This window comes from Motacilla alba, chromosome 1 (genome assembly GCF_015832195.1).
Source record: "Motacilla alba alba isolate MOTALB_02 chromosome 1, Motacilla_alba_V1.0_pri, whole genome shotgun sequence".
Classification (NCBI taxonomy): Eukaryota; Metazoa; Chordata; class Aves; order Passeriformes; family Motacillidae; genus Motacilla; species Motacilla alba.
The window spans coordinates 59,032,927-59,053,370 of record NC_052016.1 but is presented as its reverse complement, the minus strand read 5'-3'; the positions used below and the strand labels follow the sequence as shown (position 1 = coordinate 59,053,370).

Sequence of the window (20,444 nt, the reverse complement as noted above, 5' to 3'; positions counted from 1 at the left end):
TATTGGTCTCAAATCTTGTCTTCAGAGGATTACTTTCAATGATCCCTAAGTCATTCCAAGCTACGGCCCTCTCTGGAATTTTTATCATTGTGTAGATATAAACCATGGTTCTTATCTTAAATCTAAACCCCTGTATTTGAATGGATTCTTCTAGATTCCAAGGGTTGTTTGATTGGTTTGTTTAATGCTGGTTTAAAACCAACTTGGAATAGCCTGTTTTTAATGTTCCCTGAATAAATCCATAATCCTTTAAACAGCATTGGTAAACCTACCTTCCACTACAAAAAACATGCTGACCAGGTTATGATAGTAGAATGATGAGGGTTGGAAGGGAGCCCCTGGTCTGTAATCCACCTCCTGCTCAAAACAGGTCCAGCCTGGAGCACAGTACTCTGCCCCAATTCTGCTCATGTTGTGATTATCTCCAAGGATGGAGACTTCACAGCCTTTCTGGACAACTTTTACCCAACTTGACTCTGCTCAATATTTTCCCTTGACTCTGCTCAATATTTTCCCTTATACTGAGCCAAACATTTTTAAATGCAGGTGCATTCTACTGCATATCCTTCCATCATGCACACTGGAGGAAGCTTTGGCTTCTCCATCTTATTTAGACTTTCCTATTACATAGCTAATTACAGCACTAATTACAGAAGGCATAAGGAGAGCTCTCCTTATGCCTTCTCCAGCCTAAACAAAGTCAAGTTCCTGACCTAATGCAGCCCTTGGGACTTGTTTGGGAATCAAAAGCTAAGCACCTCAGCATGTGTTGAACAGAGTGGAAGAACTGTCTCACTCAAGCTCCTGGCCATGCCCTTGCTATGGCAGCCTAGGAGCCCTTCAGTCTTGTTTGCTGTAAGCTGTTGGTGGCTCATGGCAGCTTCTTCACCAGGAAGCCTGTGTCTTCTACAACATTGCATTCTAGACACTACTCCAGCCTTACTGATCCATGGGCTTTACCCATGCCAGATACTGGGCTTTGCACTTGATTTTTGTATAATTCATTAGGTTTCTCCAGGCTGTTCACCCACCCGTGAATGGTCACTCTTTTCCTCTTGCATACTAACTGCTCCTCCCAACTCATCGCTGTCATCAAATTTGCTGAGCTGGTGCTCAGTCTTCCAGGTTGTCAATCAGGAATTACAGGTATTGGCTCAGGTATCCCAGAGTCAAGCAGTAATACTGCTGATCTCCACACTTCAAGCCTGACAGCCCAGACAATTTTCCAGAAGCCTTATGAACCAGTTATCCAATCTAGAGCTCACCAATTCAGCTATAAAAGTACTGTGGGATACTACATGAAAGTCTTTAGTAAAGTCAAAATATACAACATCCCCAGGTTTCCCCTTGCCCACACAGCCAGCCATTCATCACACCTTAGTTACTGGTGCTACAGAAAAAACTTCTTTGTAAAAATTAATTTATGCCTTCAGCAACTGGTCTACCTTGCTTTTAAGTAACTCTAGGTTTAAATATCACAAATACATATTTAAGTATAAAATTCTGTTGTAACCAAGTTTTCTAACTGTTCTTACTAAAATTTTTGAACTCAATTCATTAAAAGAATGATAATGCCTTTAGCAGTATCCATATACCTAATTTTAACCAATTTATTTGGAATAAAGAAATGGAGGAAAATTCTTTAGTGTTGCAAGTGTCACTATCTTACTGCTGTGATTGTTAAAAATATTGATGGTTTGAAGTTTTACACGCTGTCCTAGTTTAGGGCAAATTTGGGAGAAAATCTCCAGAGGGGTACCTCTAGAAGCAGATTCATGTGGCTCCTCCCCCAACTGGTTCGGGAAAAGGTTTCCTTGGAGAAAAGTGGAAAAAACCTGTTTATTTAACAAGCAAAGCATTCACCAGCACAAAAAATGAACAATATTAAACAATAAAACCTCTCGCCGCTCCGAAGAGATGACAAACTCAGGAAGTCCCCTTCATGCACTGTAGCTCAGCTCACTCAGTTTCTTATCAGTAGCGCTGAAAATGCTGCGGTCCAGGCCTGGCCCAGTGGGCCACAGGTGCAAGTTCCCAAAGCTCTTCAGTCCAGAGCAGGTTCAGACTCCAAAAAGAAAAACCACAGTCTAGGGAACTTCTCTGCCTCAACTAGCTAAAAACTAACTAGAGACCAAAGGAAAGCTCTCTCCTGCCATCTGTCCGTGCTGCAGACAACACCGTCCAGGAGCAGGATGCGGGGGAGCAAATTAACAAGCTCTGCACTTCTCTCCGCCCCTTCACCCTCGGAACCAGTCTTAAAGGTGCAAAACTTATGTCTGGGCTAAACAGATTAATTGGGATACAAGTCAGCATCACAAAGTCACCCCAGAACACACACTCACACAAGACCTCAGTCCGCAAGACATTTTTGCTTTTCTCTCACCCCAGTTGCCAAACCATCAGGCGAAGCACCCAGTTAGACCTGCTGTGCTGTGCCAACCCAGCCAGTGTGGCCTGGGCTCATCCTTATGTGCACAGTGACCGGGTTCCTGAGAGCTTACCTGGTTAAGACACCTAGTAATCCCTGGGTGAGTGTGGGACCTGAAAGTATCCTGGAGAGGAGGTCAAATCAAAGTCTCCTGGGGCAGAAAGAGTACACTGTGGGTGGGGATACAGTCCTCAGTTCCCCTGTGCCCTCTGTTCTCAGACTTCTGTGATTCCAGGCCTCTTCCTGGGCTTTCTGAATGTGCCCACCCATTGAGAAAAATTCATCAGGCTGGTTACCTTATCTTGAAGCAGTTGTTCACAAAAACTTGTAACAAGAAAAATGGTTACCGATTAAAACCTTTGCTGTTAATATTCAGTACACTCAGTGAGTTATGAATGCTAACCTAGGTCCAAGCCATTACTTAAATTACTGGTTTGCTATGAAATGTGTTTTCAGTATGAATCTTAAAAAGGTAGCATTCAGTAATACAAAATGAGCAGCTAAATTTAAATGCAGTTACAGTGCAGCCCTCTTCTAAATTTGTTTCTTGATTAAATTATATCAGAAAATTCTGAATTCAACCCACACCAAAGATGGTAATTCACTGATTAGCTGATAGCATCAATTACAACTTGAGACTCAAAAATCAGCTCCTGTTCAAGAGGAGGAGTCTCATCTATCAGACAAGTGAAATTAAAATTACTTTTTCTTCTTAAAATCAATCTTCCCACTCTCCATCCTACCGTTGTACTCCCATGCATTAGGTCCTGCTGGATTAGTGCCCTGCTGTTACAGTATCGGTGCGGCGTTAGATTGGGCAATTCCAATGTGACACACTACCACTTTAGGATTACAATTCACAACATTTCAGGACCGGCTTGTGGATGGCAATACTGATTTATGCTATGTTAAAATAATGGTAATACATAACCCATGTTTTAAACTTTTAAATCAGTGCCTCTGTTACCCAGCAAGTGGTAGGACTATGGCATTTGGCTTGCTAATCATGCAACAGAATTCCTTGTACTGAGAAAACCATACCCTTTCTCATAATATATCAGTAAAGGAAAATTAAAGTCCACCCCCTTCCTGGGAAAGTGAACAGATAGTTCCTTTAGTGAGCCTTGAGTCTTGTGAAATGGTGAGTTGATCTAAGAGCGCACTAACTGCTCCCAGTTTCACCCTGTCCCTTGCATCAAGTCTCTTGCTTTCCTGTGCAGCTGGTAAGGCACTTCAGATCACCAACCAGCAGAAACTGTGAACATTAAACATTTTCCCTTATGTAAGTTTTCAATGTCTCAGAGGCTGTACTGGCTCACTGTAGAGTTAAAAGCTGGTACTGAAGTAGCCAGAGAAGGTGACGGGAAGAACCTGACAGAGGTGATGCCATTCTTACAGCAATAATTTGATAAACTCACCACATAAAGATTTACCTTGAGAAACCCATGAACTGATCTGAAATTCCTTGTTTGAAAAATGCAACATCAAATATTTTTAAGCATCAATTGAGACCGTGTAAGATAATTAAAGTATTTCCCAATATATATTGACTAACACCATTGACTTGATCAGTGATGATGATTAAGGCCGATTATTCTGGACTCTCCTGTCTCAAGTTAGGGTCTTACAGACTGATTTGTAAATAGCACAAATCACAATTATCGAGCATGCTGAAAGATGGGCTGGTCACACCGTAGGCCAGGTTCCACCGCACTGTGCCTGCCTTCACATGTGGGTCAGCGTCTACTTAAAATCCTGCTACTTCCCATCCAGAAAAAGTATTTTTAAAAATCTGCACACATTTGTGTTTCCCTAGGTCATGAAAAGCTCAGCACACAGTTCAACCTACGCGGTCAAAACTCCTGACTGGCCCAAAGCTGTATCCTACTTCCCCCATCCTTTTCTGGTGCTGTCCGAGCCACAGGCTGGGCATTGCGCTAGACAGAGGACAGATTAGCCCGTCAAACGCGGGCCGTCACAGCACAGGCGGGCCAGCGCTGCTGCAAACGCAGGCGGACGGGTTGGGGAGGCCGGGGCTGGTGGCGGCGGTAGCGCTCGACCCCGTCTCCCCTCTCGGCTTTTTCTGTGCAGCGGGAGAGCCGCGGGGACTGCGGAGTAAAAGGCGCCGGAGCCGGGGCTGGGGTGGCCTCAGCGCGCCGCTCCCTCAGGCTCCGCCGGCCGCTCGCAGCCGTCACCCCGCGCAACGCCGGCGACGCGGGGGATGCGAGCGGGACGGGCGCCGGCGGCGGCAATGGGGGAAGGCGGCGGCCGGCGGGCGGCAGAGCCGGAGCGCTTGGCGCTGGAGCTGGGGCGGGAGAGGCGCAAGCAGTGAGTCCGGCGGGGGACGCGGCGAGGCCGGGCACGGCAGCGGCTCCGGGAGCGGCCCCGCAGCACCGCCCGCGGGGCGCTCCCGCCGCCTCCCTGCGGCAAAATGGCGGCTGCCTCCGCGGGTGAGGGGAGCGGGCCGGGCCCACGGTCTGCCCGGAGCCCCTCAGCGCGGCCCGGCTGTGCTGGCAGCGCCACTGGCTCTGCTGGGCGCCAGGAAGGGCTGGTCTGAGGGATGGTTCTTCCTGGAGAAGCGGGATAAATCATCTCAGCCGAAAAGGAAGATAGGGCCGGCTGCCGTGGTTAACCGCAGCAGGCAGCTCAGCACATCACACAGCCGCTCGCTCCCTCTCCTCCCGGTGGGTGGGATGGGGGAGAGAAGGAAGAAACGGTGAAAGAGAGAAAATTCGCAGGTTGAGACCAAGACAGTTTAATAACTATAAAGTAACAACAACAACAAAAAGGAAACAAACCCAAGAAAAGCAACTGATGCAAAAACCTCTAGGTGCTCACTACCAGTGAGACATTGCCTTTCTCAAGGCAAAGCAGCCCTAGCAAGTCCCAGTACCTTAGTTTTTATTTCTGAATGTGACATGATATTGTATGGGATATCGCTTTGGTCAGTGGGATCTGTTGTCCCGGCCATGTCCCCTCCCGACTCCTTGTGCACCTCCAGCTCTCTCATGGGGCGAGGAGCAGAAAAGGCCCTGACCCAGTGTAAACGATGCTCGATGATAACCAAAACATCACTGTGCTATCAACACAGTTTTCTCACAAATCTGAAACATAGTCCCATACCACCTACTATGGAGAGAATTGTATGTGTCCAAGGCAAGCACAGTACACTGGACTGGGAAGCCTCTTTGGGGGAAAAAACAGAAGACTTTTACATGGGTGCTGGGGAAGACAAAATGGAGAATGAGGTGCTCTTTATGCACACTTACTTCTACAATGTTGAGTAAAAGTGGAAAACTGGATTTCACCTGTCTCTAGGGTCAGTAAATATCTCTGAGACCTCTAAGAAAGGTGCAGCATCTCTGCATACAGTTTGCAGGGATGAGGATGTGTTCCTTTTAGCAATCAGTCCCCTCGCTAAAGAGCAGTTGTTTCAGTGCTGTGATAATTGTTGATGCTCATGCCTGGTGGGATTGTTTTTTTCCCCAGTTTGCTTAGGAAGCTACACATTTTTCCCTGTATTGAACAACATGATTGCCTTTTGAGTGTTAATAAATGGAAAAAGGAAATGTCAGAAGCTCCTGTGCTGCCTTAATTCAGACGCTTGATATTTACATTTACATACCATTTTCAAGCATTCTATTCATACTGATTTTTTGCCTGAACAATGTTTCTTTCAGTGTCTGAGATGCAGACCTCTTCAAATTTGTCCTGCAGTTGTGGACTTTATAAAATGTTCATTCATAAAAGGAAAAGGAAAACCCAGTACTAACAGAGTCAAAATGGCACCTTATGTATTCAAATGGCACAAAAAGTAGCTTGGATATGCTTGCACCAATGTGGAAGCAAATGACCTTTAATAACTCTCCTGACTTAGTAGTGTCTCAGGGTAAATAAATCAGTTATTGTCTGCATGCAGCAGTTCTTTTACCTGACACGTGATATTAATGATGATCAAGTAAAAAGTTGAGTTGTGGTGACTTAATTATGGATAAAAGCAAAATATATATTTGATAAAAACCTTTATGGTGATGGCATGCCAGTGAAAGACTTTCAGCTCCAACAACTATTTTCTTAGTGTGCAAATCAACAATATTATTATTGTCTGTTTCCCAAGAGCTATTTATTCAGCTTAATTGCCAATGACCAGGCTTGTTAGACATCTCCATCTAAACCAGTGGCATGTGTAGTCAATGAATACAGAAAAGCTTTTTGAAGGTGTGATTCATCTGACCTACTTTGCCTGCCTGTTCTAGCATGAGATGACTCACACCCTAGGAGGTGCCAGTTTCTCTCCCTTGGGTAGACAGCAAGCTGAGGATGAGTGGCTTGCAGATAGATGTCTGCATTCCTTCACTGCCATCTCACCCTTGTCATCTTTTTACTGGCATATCTGATTGTTGTGCCAATTAGGCAGTTTGCTAACAGCCCACCTACCACTCTCATTTAGCAGTCATGAAGAAGAGATTTCTACTTCACAGAGTAAATTGAATCATCCATGTCCATAAGGGGTCTAATGTACCTACTGATTCTCCATAATTGCGGATGTAGTACTGTGAAATCTTTCAAATTTTTTTGACTGTAATGAAAGTCAGCCCAAATCTAACTCTGGACTGTTGTGATCAAGATTCAGTGCACATTTTGACTGGGGAAATGTCATGGCAAATGATTGTGGGAGGAGAGAGAGAAGGTATATAATACTGCAGTGCACTTCTTATTAGACAAAGAGGTCTTAAAGACATGTATTTATGCATGTCAGCTGCTCAGTAATGTTGATGGAATTGTATGTTGCTTCAGCTTGTGAGATTTCATTTCCTGTGGCTTTCCTTGCCAGGAAAGCTGCAGTGTTTTCCCAGCTCACCGCTGACTGCAAGTGTCAGGAGTCCAGAGCTTTCAATAGTGTGTGTGCTCTTCCATGTGGTGCCCCTGCACTGTGCAATATTGTTTCTGCTCTGTTTGTAGATTCTGAAGGCATCTGTGCATTTTATCTTTTACAGGACTCAGTAAAGATATGCCATATTATAGAGCTGATGCCCTAGAGCTGATGACTGCCCTGAGCTTCTCCTGACTTTTCTCTTGAGTTTTTCTCTTGACTGTAGAAAATCGCTTCAGGCAGCGTTTTGCCTGATACATGTTCCAGGTATCCAGACCTGGGTAACAAAACGTGCAGGAAAATGGTTTTCATCCTAAGTGGCTGCCATTGTCAAGTAAAATAACACCTGTAGACAGCCTAAAGAGAAATTTAGCATTTTTTTCTTTTTTTGTAGTTTCAATCAGAGCCTTCTTATCTGAACTGTATATTTTTTTTCTCATTTTCTTCGCAAGAGCTTTTTTGTTATGCTTAGTATGCAAGGATGTGGTTAGGCTCTCATGAGAACTTAAATGTGAGGTTTCAGGATTTACAGGCTTTCTTCTGTGATGACTGTAAATTTTCCATTGACATGGAGAAGATTTATGGGCCTTGAATAGAGTATTTATGTCTAACACTTGTGGGGTTGCAGGTAAAAAGTGCAATGCAGTCCCTCTAGGCAAAGACCAAGTCTCTGGGCAGGTAGCCAGTTATACACAGCTGCATTAAATTCACACTAACAGATACATGGCATGACCTTCACTTCCTATCACAATTAGAAATAACTCCAGAAATGCAAAATTAACATTAAAACCCAGTAATACCAAGCTGCTCAAAGTGATTTATTTCTACATCCCTTCTCTGTCTGGGCAGGGATTGCATTTTACTGAATATACACTGCCTAAAATAGAGTGGTTTAACCCTGGATGCATTCTGAGGGCTACTGAACTATTAAAGGTTTAATAACAATTATATTTTCTTAAAAAAGACTGGTTTCTGTTGCCACATGGAAAAAAGGTTTTCTGCCAGTGTAGCAATTACAGTGTGACACGTGACAATTTACCATTTGACTACATATATTCATCAGAACAAAATATAATTGGAATTTGGCTTCTAGTTTCGTTAATGGTGCAGAAAGAATAATAAAAATCTAATGAAAGAAATTTTGTATCTAGTCTTGGAATGGTAACAGAAATTGAAAATTGGAAACGCTGGATTTAAAGAGATTATTCTTCCTGTGTTTTCCCTCTGCATCTGAGCACATAGGTAAAATTTCTTTGAAAACGAAAACAATTTCATTTTGATATAGCTCAGCTCTGGTTACAGCTTTGACTCTTTCTAATTTTCAGTGTTATTTCCTTTAAAAAACTCCCATTTTAGCACTCACTGTCATCATAATTTCCTCTTTTCTGAGCTCTGGGAAGTTGATAGAAATGTGCTTTGCCGAAACCTTATCTATTTGTGTTGAAATGATAGCAGCAATGTAGTAAGAGTTTGTCTTTCTTCTTCCTAACCATCTGCCTCTTTTATTTGGAGTGGGAGAAAACAGGCAGCAGCAATCAGATTTCCTTTGGTTTCCTACATCTAAAGCTTTTTGAGTCATGCTTCACGCCTATCTTTGGCTGGGTTTCTCCTTGTCCTTTTTGTCTCTAGCAAGTTACCAGTACTGTAATTATTTTTTTGCCAATGTGCCCCTGTCTTAATTTAATGTTGGTAAAGACAAAAAGAGCAATGGAGCAAGGAGGGCTTGGAAGCCCCACCCCTCCCCTGCCATTCAAGGTCTCTGCCCTGCTGTTCTCCAGTGTGTCTCTTTCACTGAAAACAAACTTGGCTTACCTTAAATTACTCTTCTTTATATTTCTTTTCGATTTCAGCTCTTCAGCCCTCCTTATTCCAAGCTTACCTATTCAACTCCCTGTGAGCAGTTGGTTTGCTTCTGCAGCTTGCAGTTGAAATCTGTTGTTTCAAGCTATGAAAAAGAAGTGAATGTGAGCACAAGGAGTGCAAAACCAACTGAATGTGAGCACAAGGAGTGCAAGAGGTGATGCAATCTCTCAGTAATCAATCTCTGTCATCAGAGATTTGATTTCTCAGAGACTAGATAATTAATTCTGGAAGAGTGTTTCTCGTGGACATGTTCAGAAAATGAATATCGGTGTTGACAATGGAAGGTCTCCTTTAAATCCCCCCCCCCCCCAACCCCCAAATATTACAGCCTAATAATTTTCTCTCTTCCATGTTCTAATGAATTAGGCTAAGGTTTCAAAGACATCAGTCATCATATTGGCATTTCCCAAAGGGCCTTCTTCGTAGAGTTTATGTTCTCAGTTCTTTTGGAATATCTTAATTTGGTCACTGAAAAATTGAGGTACCCAGGAACCATTGACTGTTTTTTTGAAATCTTGGCCTTCCAAACTTAGCTTTAAAGGACAAAACCACAAACTGCCTCTGAATTTCTGTACATTGTGTTTTTTGCTTGCACCCATCCTGGTGTGGTCTGACTTCTTGAGACCTCACAGGCAGGAGCATTTCTCCATAGACATCTCTTCAGAGAACCAGGCTGTTAGCATGAATATGGTCAATAACTTATCAGTAATGTCCTCTTGATGTGATCAAGATCATAGGGTTCATTGTAAGACACTAAACTACCATCTGGTCCCTTTGAAGCATGAGAGTCGCCCAGCACCTTGTCTGAAGCATGTCGGGAGGGTTGTGCTCTTGTCAAAGTCCCCTGCTACCTTCTGCTTCTGATCATAACTTCCAAGGCAGAAAGAGCCTGGTTTTCATCACACCTTTCAGCATTCTGGCTGACCAGTATACAGGATGGGGAAAAATATATTTTCCTAAAAAATGGTGGCTTGAGGTCCTGTATTTTTTTAACACTCATCTTACTTTAATTACTCACTTACTTTTCTGATAGTCATAAAACATCATTTGTTTTGATTGGATTTAATATGGGTGCAATTGAGGAAATGACTATTAATCATTAAGCAGTAAGTCAAAATGAAGAACTAATCCAGAATTTCAAATAGCACATCTCTCAGGCATATCCTTGTTTTAAAAAACATACTCATTGGGCATCTTCTTTTAGATGAAAATCTAGGGTCAATGTCCCCTCTACATTTTTTTAATTCTTATGGATGACTAGAAAATTATTATGTTTTAGGAAATGTCTATATTGGGTTTTTCTGGAAGTAGTTTTGTTCACAAAGTAAAAATGCTTCATTGTTTTAAAGGCACTGTAGTAACCACTGCAATAATCATTTTTCAATACATTTAAGAATGGACAAGATAATGTAACTACATAGAAATGACCAATAGATCTGAATAGTCTGAATCATTCTTCTGAAAATATATATGATCTAATTTTTTCTGATTTCAATAATAGGACTAGTACAAGAGCTATTTATTGACTCGTGTAGCAATTTATTGACTTGTTTTAATACCACAGGCAGATGCTTGAAAGCTCAATATTTGAACTGAGAAACACTGTAACAGAACTGGAAAAAAGTCTTAACAGCATTGAAAATGAAGGTAAGTGAATTACAACAGTCTTTCTAATTGATTTGGAAACACAGATAAATAATTATTTTAGGAAGGACCTACAGGAGCTCAAATTTTTATTTAGAAATTTAAATTTTCACTTTTCAAACATGACTGTTATAAATGTGGTGCTTCAGATGTGAAATTAAGAAATACTACGTGTGGCCACGCTTTTTTTTTTTGGTTAATTATTAATGAAACTATGACTAATATAAATTCAGAGATTTGGTTAATATTCTGACCATAGTAAGCCTAGTGAAAATTTCCCTTGATTTATATTTTCAAGCTCTTATGTATGCAAAGATGCTTATTATGAGGATTACTAAGTGAAGACTTTCTCAGTCTCCAGTTAGTTAAAAGGAACAGATTTAAAAATTCTTTTGCTTAAAACGACATAAACTAATCTGGGAAATATATTAATTCTGTATTTGTTCTTTAAGATAATGAATGGAAAACCAGATATGAGACACAAGTAGAATTGAACAAACAGCTGGAAAGGCAAATTAATATTCTTCGAGATAAGGTGGAGCTTATTCGTGGAAATCCAGCAGGTAGAAATGGATATTCATAACTTTTTCAATAGAATTAGTGATGATTAGAGATGTTGAAATTATATCAACAGGTCACAATTTTCTCGTTATTTGTAGATAAACTGTCCCTTGTTCGCACCTTTGATAAAATGCCTGCGGTAAGTACTGTGACATTTAGTTGGCTTTACAACAAATCACAGTCTAGTTGGAAAACTCACATAGTCTTTGTTTTTTCATGACAAAAAATAGCAGCAGTCTGGTCTAGAAGAAAAAACAATCAGTTCTGCTTACATTTTTATTGTTTCAGATATGCAATTGCTTATAAAATATTGAGTAAAATCCTTATGTAGGAAGTACATAAAACCTGAATGTTGGGGAAGAGTTATGTAGTAAAATTTTTTCCTGAGAGAAGGTTTTATAATTGAATCTGCAGTAAGGCTTGTGAGGTGGAATAGCTGAACTAGATCTATGAATAAATGGGAAAACATGAAACCTCATGGAATAATTTAGTCTTTGACCACTCTCTCAGTAAAATATGTCTTCAGTTGTGACCAAATGGAGTTCCAGCTGTTTCAGTCTTATCCTATGACTGGGCACTGTTGAAAAGAGCCTGGCTTCTTCTTCTTCATTCCTTCCCATCACAAATTTATTACACGCATTGAAAAGAATCCCTGGGTCTTCTCGTCCCCAGGCTAAACATTTGCAGATCTCTCAGCCTTTCATCATCTGTCGGGTGCTCTGGTCTCTTAATCATCTTCACAGCCCCGTGTTGGACTTGCTCCAAGAAGTCCATATCATTCTTGTACTGAAGAGTCAAGAACTGGACTCTTCTTGTACTGAAGAGTCCCCCAACTGGACTGTAGCATTGCTGCTGTATCTCACAAGTGCTAAGGATAAGGGTCAGACTACCTCCCTTGACCTGCTGGCAACATCTTCCTAATGCAGCCCAGGCAGCCACAGGCGACCCTTGCAGCAAGAGTGCATTGATTTCTTGGGGTCACCTTGCTCACCAGGACCCCAAAGACATCATCTCCCAGTCTGCTTCCCAGCCAGTCAGCTCCAGCATATACTGGTGCCTAGGATTATTTCTCCCCCAGGGGCAGGACAGCATTTACACCCCACATGATTCCTCTCTGCCTGTTTCTGCAGCTTCTTGAGGCTCCTCTGCATGGCTACACAATCCTCTGTTGTATCAGTCAATAATCCCAGTTTTGTATCAACTGTAATAACCTAGGTGAATATTGGAGTAACATTTTGCATAATATAGTCACAGGAAAAGTCCTTGTTTTACAGTAAATTTTTGCATCACTGAAGGAAGTATCTGTTTTCATTTTTAAAATTTTATTCCTTAATGCACTCATACTTCATGTCCTTTATTTCAACACAGCATAAAATATTTTTTCTGCAATCTTGAGGAGAAAATGCCAAGGAAAAAAAGCCAGTAAATATTATTGGGATTTTGTCTTCTAAGGTAGTGAATGAAGTAAAAAAAAAAAAAATCATTGTAGATTCAGAACTGCTTTTCCCTTAGCCTGTCATCTGCTGAAATATTTGACAGCTTTTCTGCTTCTTACCCACTCTTAGAAATAGGGAAGGTAGATAAAGATGGGATAATGTCTTGTAACACATTGTGATAATGAATATTATGAAGCAGGGCTGTTGTGATTTTTATTCCTGTTGCTTATACTTACAGAAGTGTCACCATCTGAGTTTTTGGTACTTCAGAATCCGAAGATTGTTGGGAGTTTAGTGACCCTAGAGGAGGCTGTATGCTCTGTTATTGGGAAGGATAATTATCTGCTGTAAACAGGGTGTGAATAATTAACTGCTTTTTCTGATCTGATCCATGGCTTTCAAACAGTCAACATTTTTGCCAGTTTTAGTGTTGTCCTAGAGACAGACCATGGTGCTTTGTAGGTAGGCAAGATTTTTTTCTTTAGCAGCCAATTAAAAAAAGAATAAAATCTTCCCCATCCCACTTTGCTGTTTCGCTGAGTTCATCTGATAATACAGCTGGGATTATGGTCAAAGAAAAGTCTCGAAGACACTGATCTAGAAAATTTACAGCAGAGTCTGCTTTGGACAACATTTTTCCTGTCAGCCTGCCTGTAAAGCACAGACTGGCATGCATAGTTACAGTATCACAAGTATTTATTTCCATCCAATTGCCAGTACTCTCCTAACCAATCCAATTAGACCTTGCCAGGCACTCCAGGAGGCATTACCAGAGGATAATCTCCTTTCCCACCAACCCAGTACATTTCTAATCCCTGCTATGCACTGCATTGCCTGCTCACCAATGAGCCATGGTTCTCAGAGGTTTGATTACTCTTCCTGTAAAGGGAAAAATGCCAGCCTGACTGAAAGGTTCATCCTGCCAGAAGGAGTCTAGAAGAGACCTTGAGGAGTCCTAGGCTCACTTAGTGAAGCTGGGGAAAGTCTGGAGCCTGTGTGCTAGGCCATGCAGTTTCAAGTCCTTAATTCTTCCACCTAGGAGTTAATAAATCCTCCTGTTTGCTAATCAGAAAGGGAAGTGCTTTAAGGATTTAATGAAATGTTTCATTTCTTTTCTTGTTTTGATTGTGGGAGATGGAAAGAGCAGAAGAATATTAAGGTATTATGTGGGCTTTGCTGTTTTTTGTTTTGGTTTTAGTTTTTTTTTAACTGAAGCCATTAGAAAAGTAAGTGTTTATTTACAGATACTCTTGGAGAATGAAGAGCTTTTTTGTTTTTCATATATATAATTTTAGAAGATAAAACATTGGTAAAAATACACAGATAATTTTTTGTGGTGTTCAAGCATTTAGGTTTGCTGAAGTTCATCTGGGGTTTTTGAGGGTTGTTCAGTGGATTAGGGGAGAATATTTAGCTTCTTCACAGATGAGAATAAAGAGCAGATGTGAGTGATAGAAAAACAAAGAGTTTTCAGCCAGTCATCAATATACATTTGCTCAAAGTAAAAATGCTGAGAGTGGGTATATAAAGCATGGCGTGTGTGTCTGTAAAATCAAAAGTACGCTGTGATATTCAGCTTTCAACTTGCAGTTGCATATGAATAGGAAATATATTCCTATATGAAAATATACTTCCTAAGTGTATTGCAGAGGAAAGATTTCTTCATTGAAAGGCTTGTCAAGCACTGGAACAGGCTGCCCGGGGAAGTGGTTGAGTCACCATCCCTGCAGGTATTTAAAAGACAAGTATTGTGGTGCTTGGCAACATGGATTGGTGGTAAACTTGGCACTGCTGGGTTCATGGTTGGACTTGATGATCCCAAAAAGGTTGATTCTGTGATTGTGTGAAGCTGTATGGAAAGATTGAAAAGTGGTTCTTTCAGCAAAATTCCTGGTAAATTTACTACAACGTGGCAACAGTAGACAGTAGATTTTCAGTAGATTTTGTTTTGAGCAACATACTTAGAAAATTAAATATTATTTTCAAGTATTTATGACCTGTCTTCCCAAGAAACTCAGAATTATAATTAGGGTTATTAGAAGGACCTGTAACAATTCTTAATTTATTAAACAATTTCATCTGTATTTAACAGAGGAGTTATCTCAAAGATGCTAAAGAGATTTAGCTCATTCAAGCTATTTTAAGGTCCTACTATAGTGAATAGAAGGAGTAAAACATGTCTATAGAGTAATTCAACCAATTTAGATATAGGTAGCATAAAATATTTTCTTAATATCAAGCACTATAGGCAAAATTAAAAAAAAATATATTAGTCATCAGGGACCTGGCACTCAGCAAGCTATAAAAACCTGAATGAAAGAGAAGAATACAAATGCAAATTCTGGAGTGATGAACAAGGAAGCACAGAGGATTTTCTGTGTTGAAAAATTGCAGTAATTGTTGCAGATGGCTTGCACTATTCTTTCTTTAGAATTAGAATTGAACTGAAGAATAATTTCTTTCTATTAAAAACATCCCTACACCATTTATATATACAGTTATTATTCTGAAATCTTTATACTGATATGAGATAATCCTTCTTTTTTGATTCAGAAAAATTATGTAGATGTCACGTAGGAAAAAATGCAGAACCAATATCTTGAATACAGACATTCTTACTGCCAGGGTCTAGAAAATAATTTTTGTGTACAGAGGGCAGATTAAAAATAACAGTGACAAGCACAAGGGAGTTCTGACAGTGAAAACTGTTTAGTCAGTAATTTCCTTTATGTCCCAATGAAAAATACAAATGTCATATAGTACTTCAGAAATAATTACAGAAGGAATGCATTCTCTCTGAAGTATAACAAGATGTGAATTTTACTTGCGTCTTTTAAACATGCTGCTTTCATTTGTTTGCATTTTTTCATAAAATGAGTTTTGGTAAAATACATGTTCTCTGCTAAGCATAATTTCCCATATTAGCAGAAAGAAAACTATTCTTGTCTCTCTCACCATTTCTGCAGGAACGAATCCCTAGATAGCAGCTTTAGTATGCAAATACTGAAAAGCACACTGCGAAATCAGTTCAGAAGAGCACACTCCTGATAGCATTGCCTTAGCAACGCTCTAGTTAAGATTAGCCTTGGAACCAGGGCTTCTGAGATAAATCACCATTTTTTCATAATGTCCAGCACCACAGAGGAGAAAATTCTGACATTAAGGGCCAGATACTTTCTTTGCAAAGCTGCCTTCTGTAAGGACAGTGACCACAGAACTGATAGCCTCACACAACCACCTCAGAATTTTTGCTGTCAGTTTTAAACTATAAGCAGTATGTGTGGCAGTGTCACACTAGAGACATACGTGATTGCAATATGACAGGAAGGGAATCTGGGGTTTGTGAAAACATGCAGTGAAGACTTTGTATTTCAGTAGGCATTGATAACTGCATATAGGGAACATCAGCACTTATAATGTCATAGGAAATGTTGACAATTCTCCTAGCAAGTGACTCTTAAATGAACCTTGTGGCTCTTTCTGGGTTAAGCCATGAGTAGCTCTATGGAAAGAAGAAATCTGGTGTCCTAGCTTTTCGTGAAATTTGGAAGTATTTTGGAGAAAGTTCTGTCTCTGGTCTGACTGCCCTAAGCTGTTATCCTGACTTCTCACAGACTTCCCCTTCCTACTCCTTTCATTTGACCTTCAAATAAATACTTCAAATACCTCCAAGATACCTTTTTTCTTTTCCTTGTCAAGTTGGCATTAGTTGTTCCTCCTGGTGACCTTGCTCAAACCAGGAGATTGTTTTACTCAAATCACTTTGTGGTGTGCCCAGAGTCAGAATACACTTTGTGTTTCAAAGAAAACAATCAGAGAAAAATCCTGGAGTCAAGTGACATTCCTATTTGTCTGTTCTCAAGAATTCCTTAGTTCCTTGTTCCATCAATGTGAACCACAGCACTGGAAGTCTCCATTTTAACTTCCCCTGCCCAAGTCAGCGCATAACCCCTGTGAGCATTGTGCAGAGTCCACGGAAATAAGGATTTAGGGACTGAGCATCCCACCCCTGTGCGCTAGTGCAGCGCACTACAGCAATTCCACTCTGGGTCTGGTTTGGAATTTAAGAATGCTGCTGACCACAAGGGGGCACTTGGCATTTAGGCAAATGCAGGGAGCCTTTACTCGCCTATGCTCACGGCTTTACAGGATCCAAGTGCATGTTGCATGGAGAAATATGCTAGGCTAAATAATTTTGAGATATAATTTCTTATGCGATGTATGACTCGTGAACTTACTGATACCAATCTAATATCAATTTCCATTTCAGTAAAACTACAGATGTATTATTTGGTTTTGCTACTAATGAGTTTGAAATGATATGTTAAAGGCTTCTTGTGTTGCTTTTTTTTAAGCAAAACCGACAGATATATTGCTTTTGTTCTAAATCATGGAGAAAAATTAAAGAGTAAGCAAATTGCCATAAGGATCATTAGTCTGCATGAGCAGAGCTCTGATGAAAACAAGTTGTTTGATGATGCCATGGATTTTTCACCTTGTCTGTTGTGAAATGATTGTTACAAATTGTCACCTCTGTTTCCACTGAGAGCAGGGCAAGGAAAAATCCAGAATGAGAGCAACTTGTGTGGGTGGCCTTAAAATTCACTTGCAGTATCTTTCCATATAATTTCATTTTCTTGCAATATTAAGCCAAATGTGTAACTTCAGTTAAGTGAAAAGAAAATGGTGGGAAAAAAGAAACTGGAGAATTGGTGTTGCCTTTGTAAAACTCTGGACTTGGTCATTGCTGGACACAAGATTAATGTGTCTTTGCTCTGAGAGTGAATCATGCTAAGCACCACAAAATTCTGTTATATAAAGGAAGTATTCATTTAAAATCTCAGTGTGTCTTTTAGCTTTTTACCAGCTTGCTCAGAGTAGTTTGACATGGATGATGTATTGAAAACTAAGGATCTTAAATTCAGGTTAAATGCCTTAGTCAGCTTATGTCTTCTTTTCAGACATACAATGTCCCACTATTCAAAGCATAGTAGAAGAACCTGTAATGAATCTATCTTAAAAAAAAAAAGATCAGGATTCAGTTAAACTACTTCTAAAAAGCTTTTCCAGAACTTATCATACTGGTTCATCCAGGAGTTTTGTAGACAATTTTTCATTCTGGGGGAAATCTGCATAGTTCAGAAGCTCCTTCTGGTTCTCTTGAGCTCTCACTGGTCCTTTCTTTGTTTTCAGTCTTTTTCATGATGTAAGAACTCTGCTACAAGTCGATGTTACTGTATGCTTTAAGTTCTGTTTTCCGTGAACTTTTGTATTGTTTTACAGTATGAAGTACTAAGCTGATTATACAACCATGAACATAGAGAATTGAATTTGTTTTGGTGAGGTTTGTTTCTGCATGCTTCCCACAGAATTCAGGGAAGGCAAATCCAGCTCTTAATGAATTGGCTGAGTTGATATGCTGTTTTTTCTCACTTCTTGATTTGTATTGATGTACAGCAGCTAAAACCTTTGGATAAACAAGGACTCTGCTAGTTCCCCAATAACTTCTTTGAAAGTAGGAGTGGGAGATAACTTACGATCAGTCGTGGCTAAAGTAGACCTCTAGAACCTCTATGAAGTTTTGTCCTTTAAAGTTTCTTAGTGTCTGGTTTTGAAATTGCATTCTATAGTGTTTGGGGACTTGGAGAGGTCTTTTAGTTGAGTAGGAACATCTGTGTCACAAGATTTCCACAAGAACTTCAGTGTGCCATACTGAGCTCTGTGTCAATTAGGTTCATGGATGCAGGAATAGAAGTTCTTAGACTGGGTTAGCTGAGTAAATTTCCTAGGTATTAGCTGTGAGAAAGGCAGCTAGATTGGGATTCAAACAGATTGCATATTAGAAATGGAAAACCAATAGGAAGTCAGTAAGAAAAATCCAAGAAGTGTGCCTGAAATCCTGCCTTCGCTTAAGAAATAGACATGACCATTCAGCCTTTTTCACTTTTTTCATCTGCTTCTTTGCAAATATTTGTATTTCTGACTCATTGACAACCTGGCTTCAAAAATTGTGTCAGCACTAGTTAAGTATGATGGTGGCAAGGGTGTTCTCAGGCTATGAGATATGAGAATTCAAACTCTTGGGGAAGCAGAAGACTAAAATGTAACTCAACTACTTTATTTCTGGATTAAATTTTAGGCTGTTAGATAGAAGAGGCTTTCTTCCCCAGGAAATATGTGTAGAACATCCTTGCCAGGTGGTACCCTGTTAGAGGGATGACCACTGGAAAGCTTTGTATTGATACTCCATGAAGGCTTTCAGCAGCAAACCAGGCAGCTCAATTCAGCTTGGTCTTGTGGGCAATCACAACAGCAACAGCTCAGATGCCGCTTTGTTCTTTGACAAAGGCAGATGTGAAGAATGTTAAGACATTGCATAGACTGCTTTATTAGCACTAAGATGTTAAAATCTGCCTGAAGTGCAGTTGCAACTCCGGTCCTACTTTGATTTTGGGCTTCACTTCCCAATCTGTACATTTTGAGTATTTTATAGCTTTCTTATTTCACAAAGGATTTGTAATCATGGGTTTATTACAATTTATGAGGTAGGTTTATTACAATTTATGAAGTAACTGTGTACTCTTAGTCACGTTATCAACCTATTTCCGTCTGCTTGCTCATCAAAAGCAGTGTAGTGCACAGTTTGTTTGCCTGCATTTGGATAACATCCTTGCTCCAGAGCTGAATGAATGCCCAGGCATCTGCAATGGACCAGCTGCATTGGCAGCAAAAAATAGACAGTGCTTCTGAAAGGACTGATGAAAAAAGATCTAAAAGTAGTTTACTTTGTAAGTGAAAGAACTCAAAGAAATTAGATGAGTACCATCACTGAGGAGATACCAAATTGCTCTGTTGTAAGTAACAGCTGCAACACCAAGTCTTGCTGTCTTATATAACAATGATGGACAATCTAGTAAAGAAACAAATAGTGTGTTGTGGATTTACATAGAACAAATCTGGAGAGCAGTATGAACTTTTGTATTTACTGTGTTTGAGCTTACTGTGGTGATACAAAATATGTAGTAGGTGGTACAAAACTTTTTGTACAAAATATGCTGTCATGTGGTTTTAACCTTTAATGTGCACTAAGGTCAAGAAGGCAAAAAAATTTAGTTTCCTAGTTCAACAGTGCTGAGATCTTCTCTGTCTTGTTTAATTCTGTAGAGACACTGATGTTGAAATGAAATAGCACATGACCCTAGTGGAATTAAGCCAAATCTTCTCTTTAATCTGCAGCTTACTTTTTCTCCTTGAATTGGCCAACATTGCCTGAAATGACTGTAGGAGCCTTCTGTATTTGGACAAAGATTTTATCTGTGTCCAAGGCACTTCTGCTTTAATTAGGAAAAAAACTTGCAACTACTCCTCAATTCTTTTGATGTCTTCAGTATGCCTGCTGTAACAGATTAAAGTTAATAATGGTTGAATCAGGGGCACAATACTCCTCAAAGATACAGCTCTTCTGTATCTCTTTTTTTTTCTTTTGAACAATGGGAGGGGTTATTCTCTCTTGCAACATGTTTTAAAAGTACTGTGCTTTTTGCCATGCTCCTGCAAAATCTCGATTTTAACAGAAATTATCCCTAGGGAAATTTTCAGGAAACCCAGAATTTTTAAAATGAAAAATAAAATTTGGAGC

At 40.1% G+C, this 20,444-nt stretch overlaps 1 protein-coding gene across 1 annotated transcript in view; it reads left to right on the top strand.

The window, feature by feature from the left end:
- Positions 1 to 4,521: 4,521 nt before the first annotated feature.
- LOC119709107 (coiled-coil domain-containing protein 169-like) overlaps positions 4,522 to 20,444 on the top strand; it is a 30,585-nt gene continuing 14,662 nt past the window's right edge. Inside the window, exons 1-4 of the mRNA XM_038156455.1 lie at positions 4,522 to 4,756; positions 10,729 to 10,811; positions 11,261 to 11,371; positions 11,468 to 11,508. Coding sequence (XP_038012383.1) covers positions 4,650 to 4,756; positions 10,729 to 10,811; positions 11,261 to 11,371; positions 11,468 to 11,508 — 342 coding nt within the window. The 5' untranslated portion in view covers positions 4,522 to 4,649. The remainder of the gene's footprint in view (positions 4,757 to 10,728; positions 10,812 to 11,260; positions 11,372 to 11,467; positions 11,509 to 20,444) is intronic.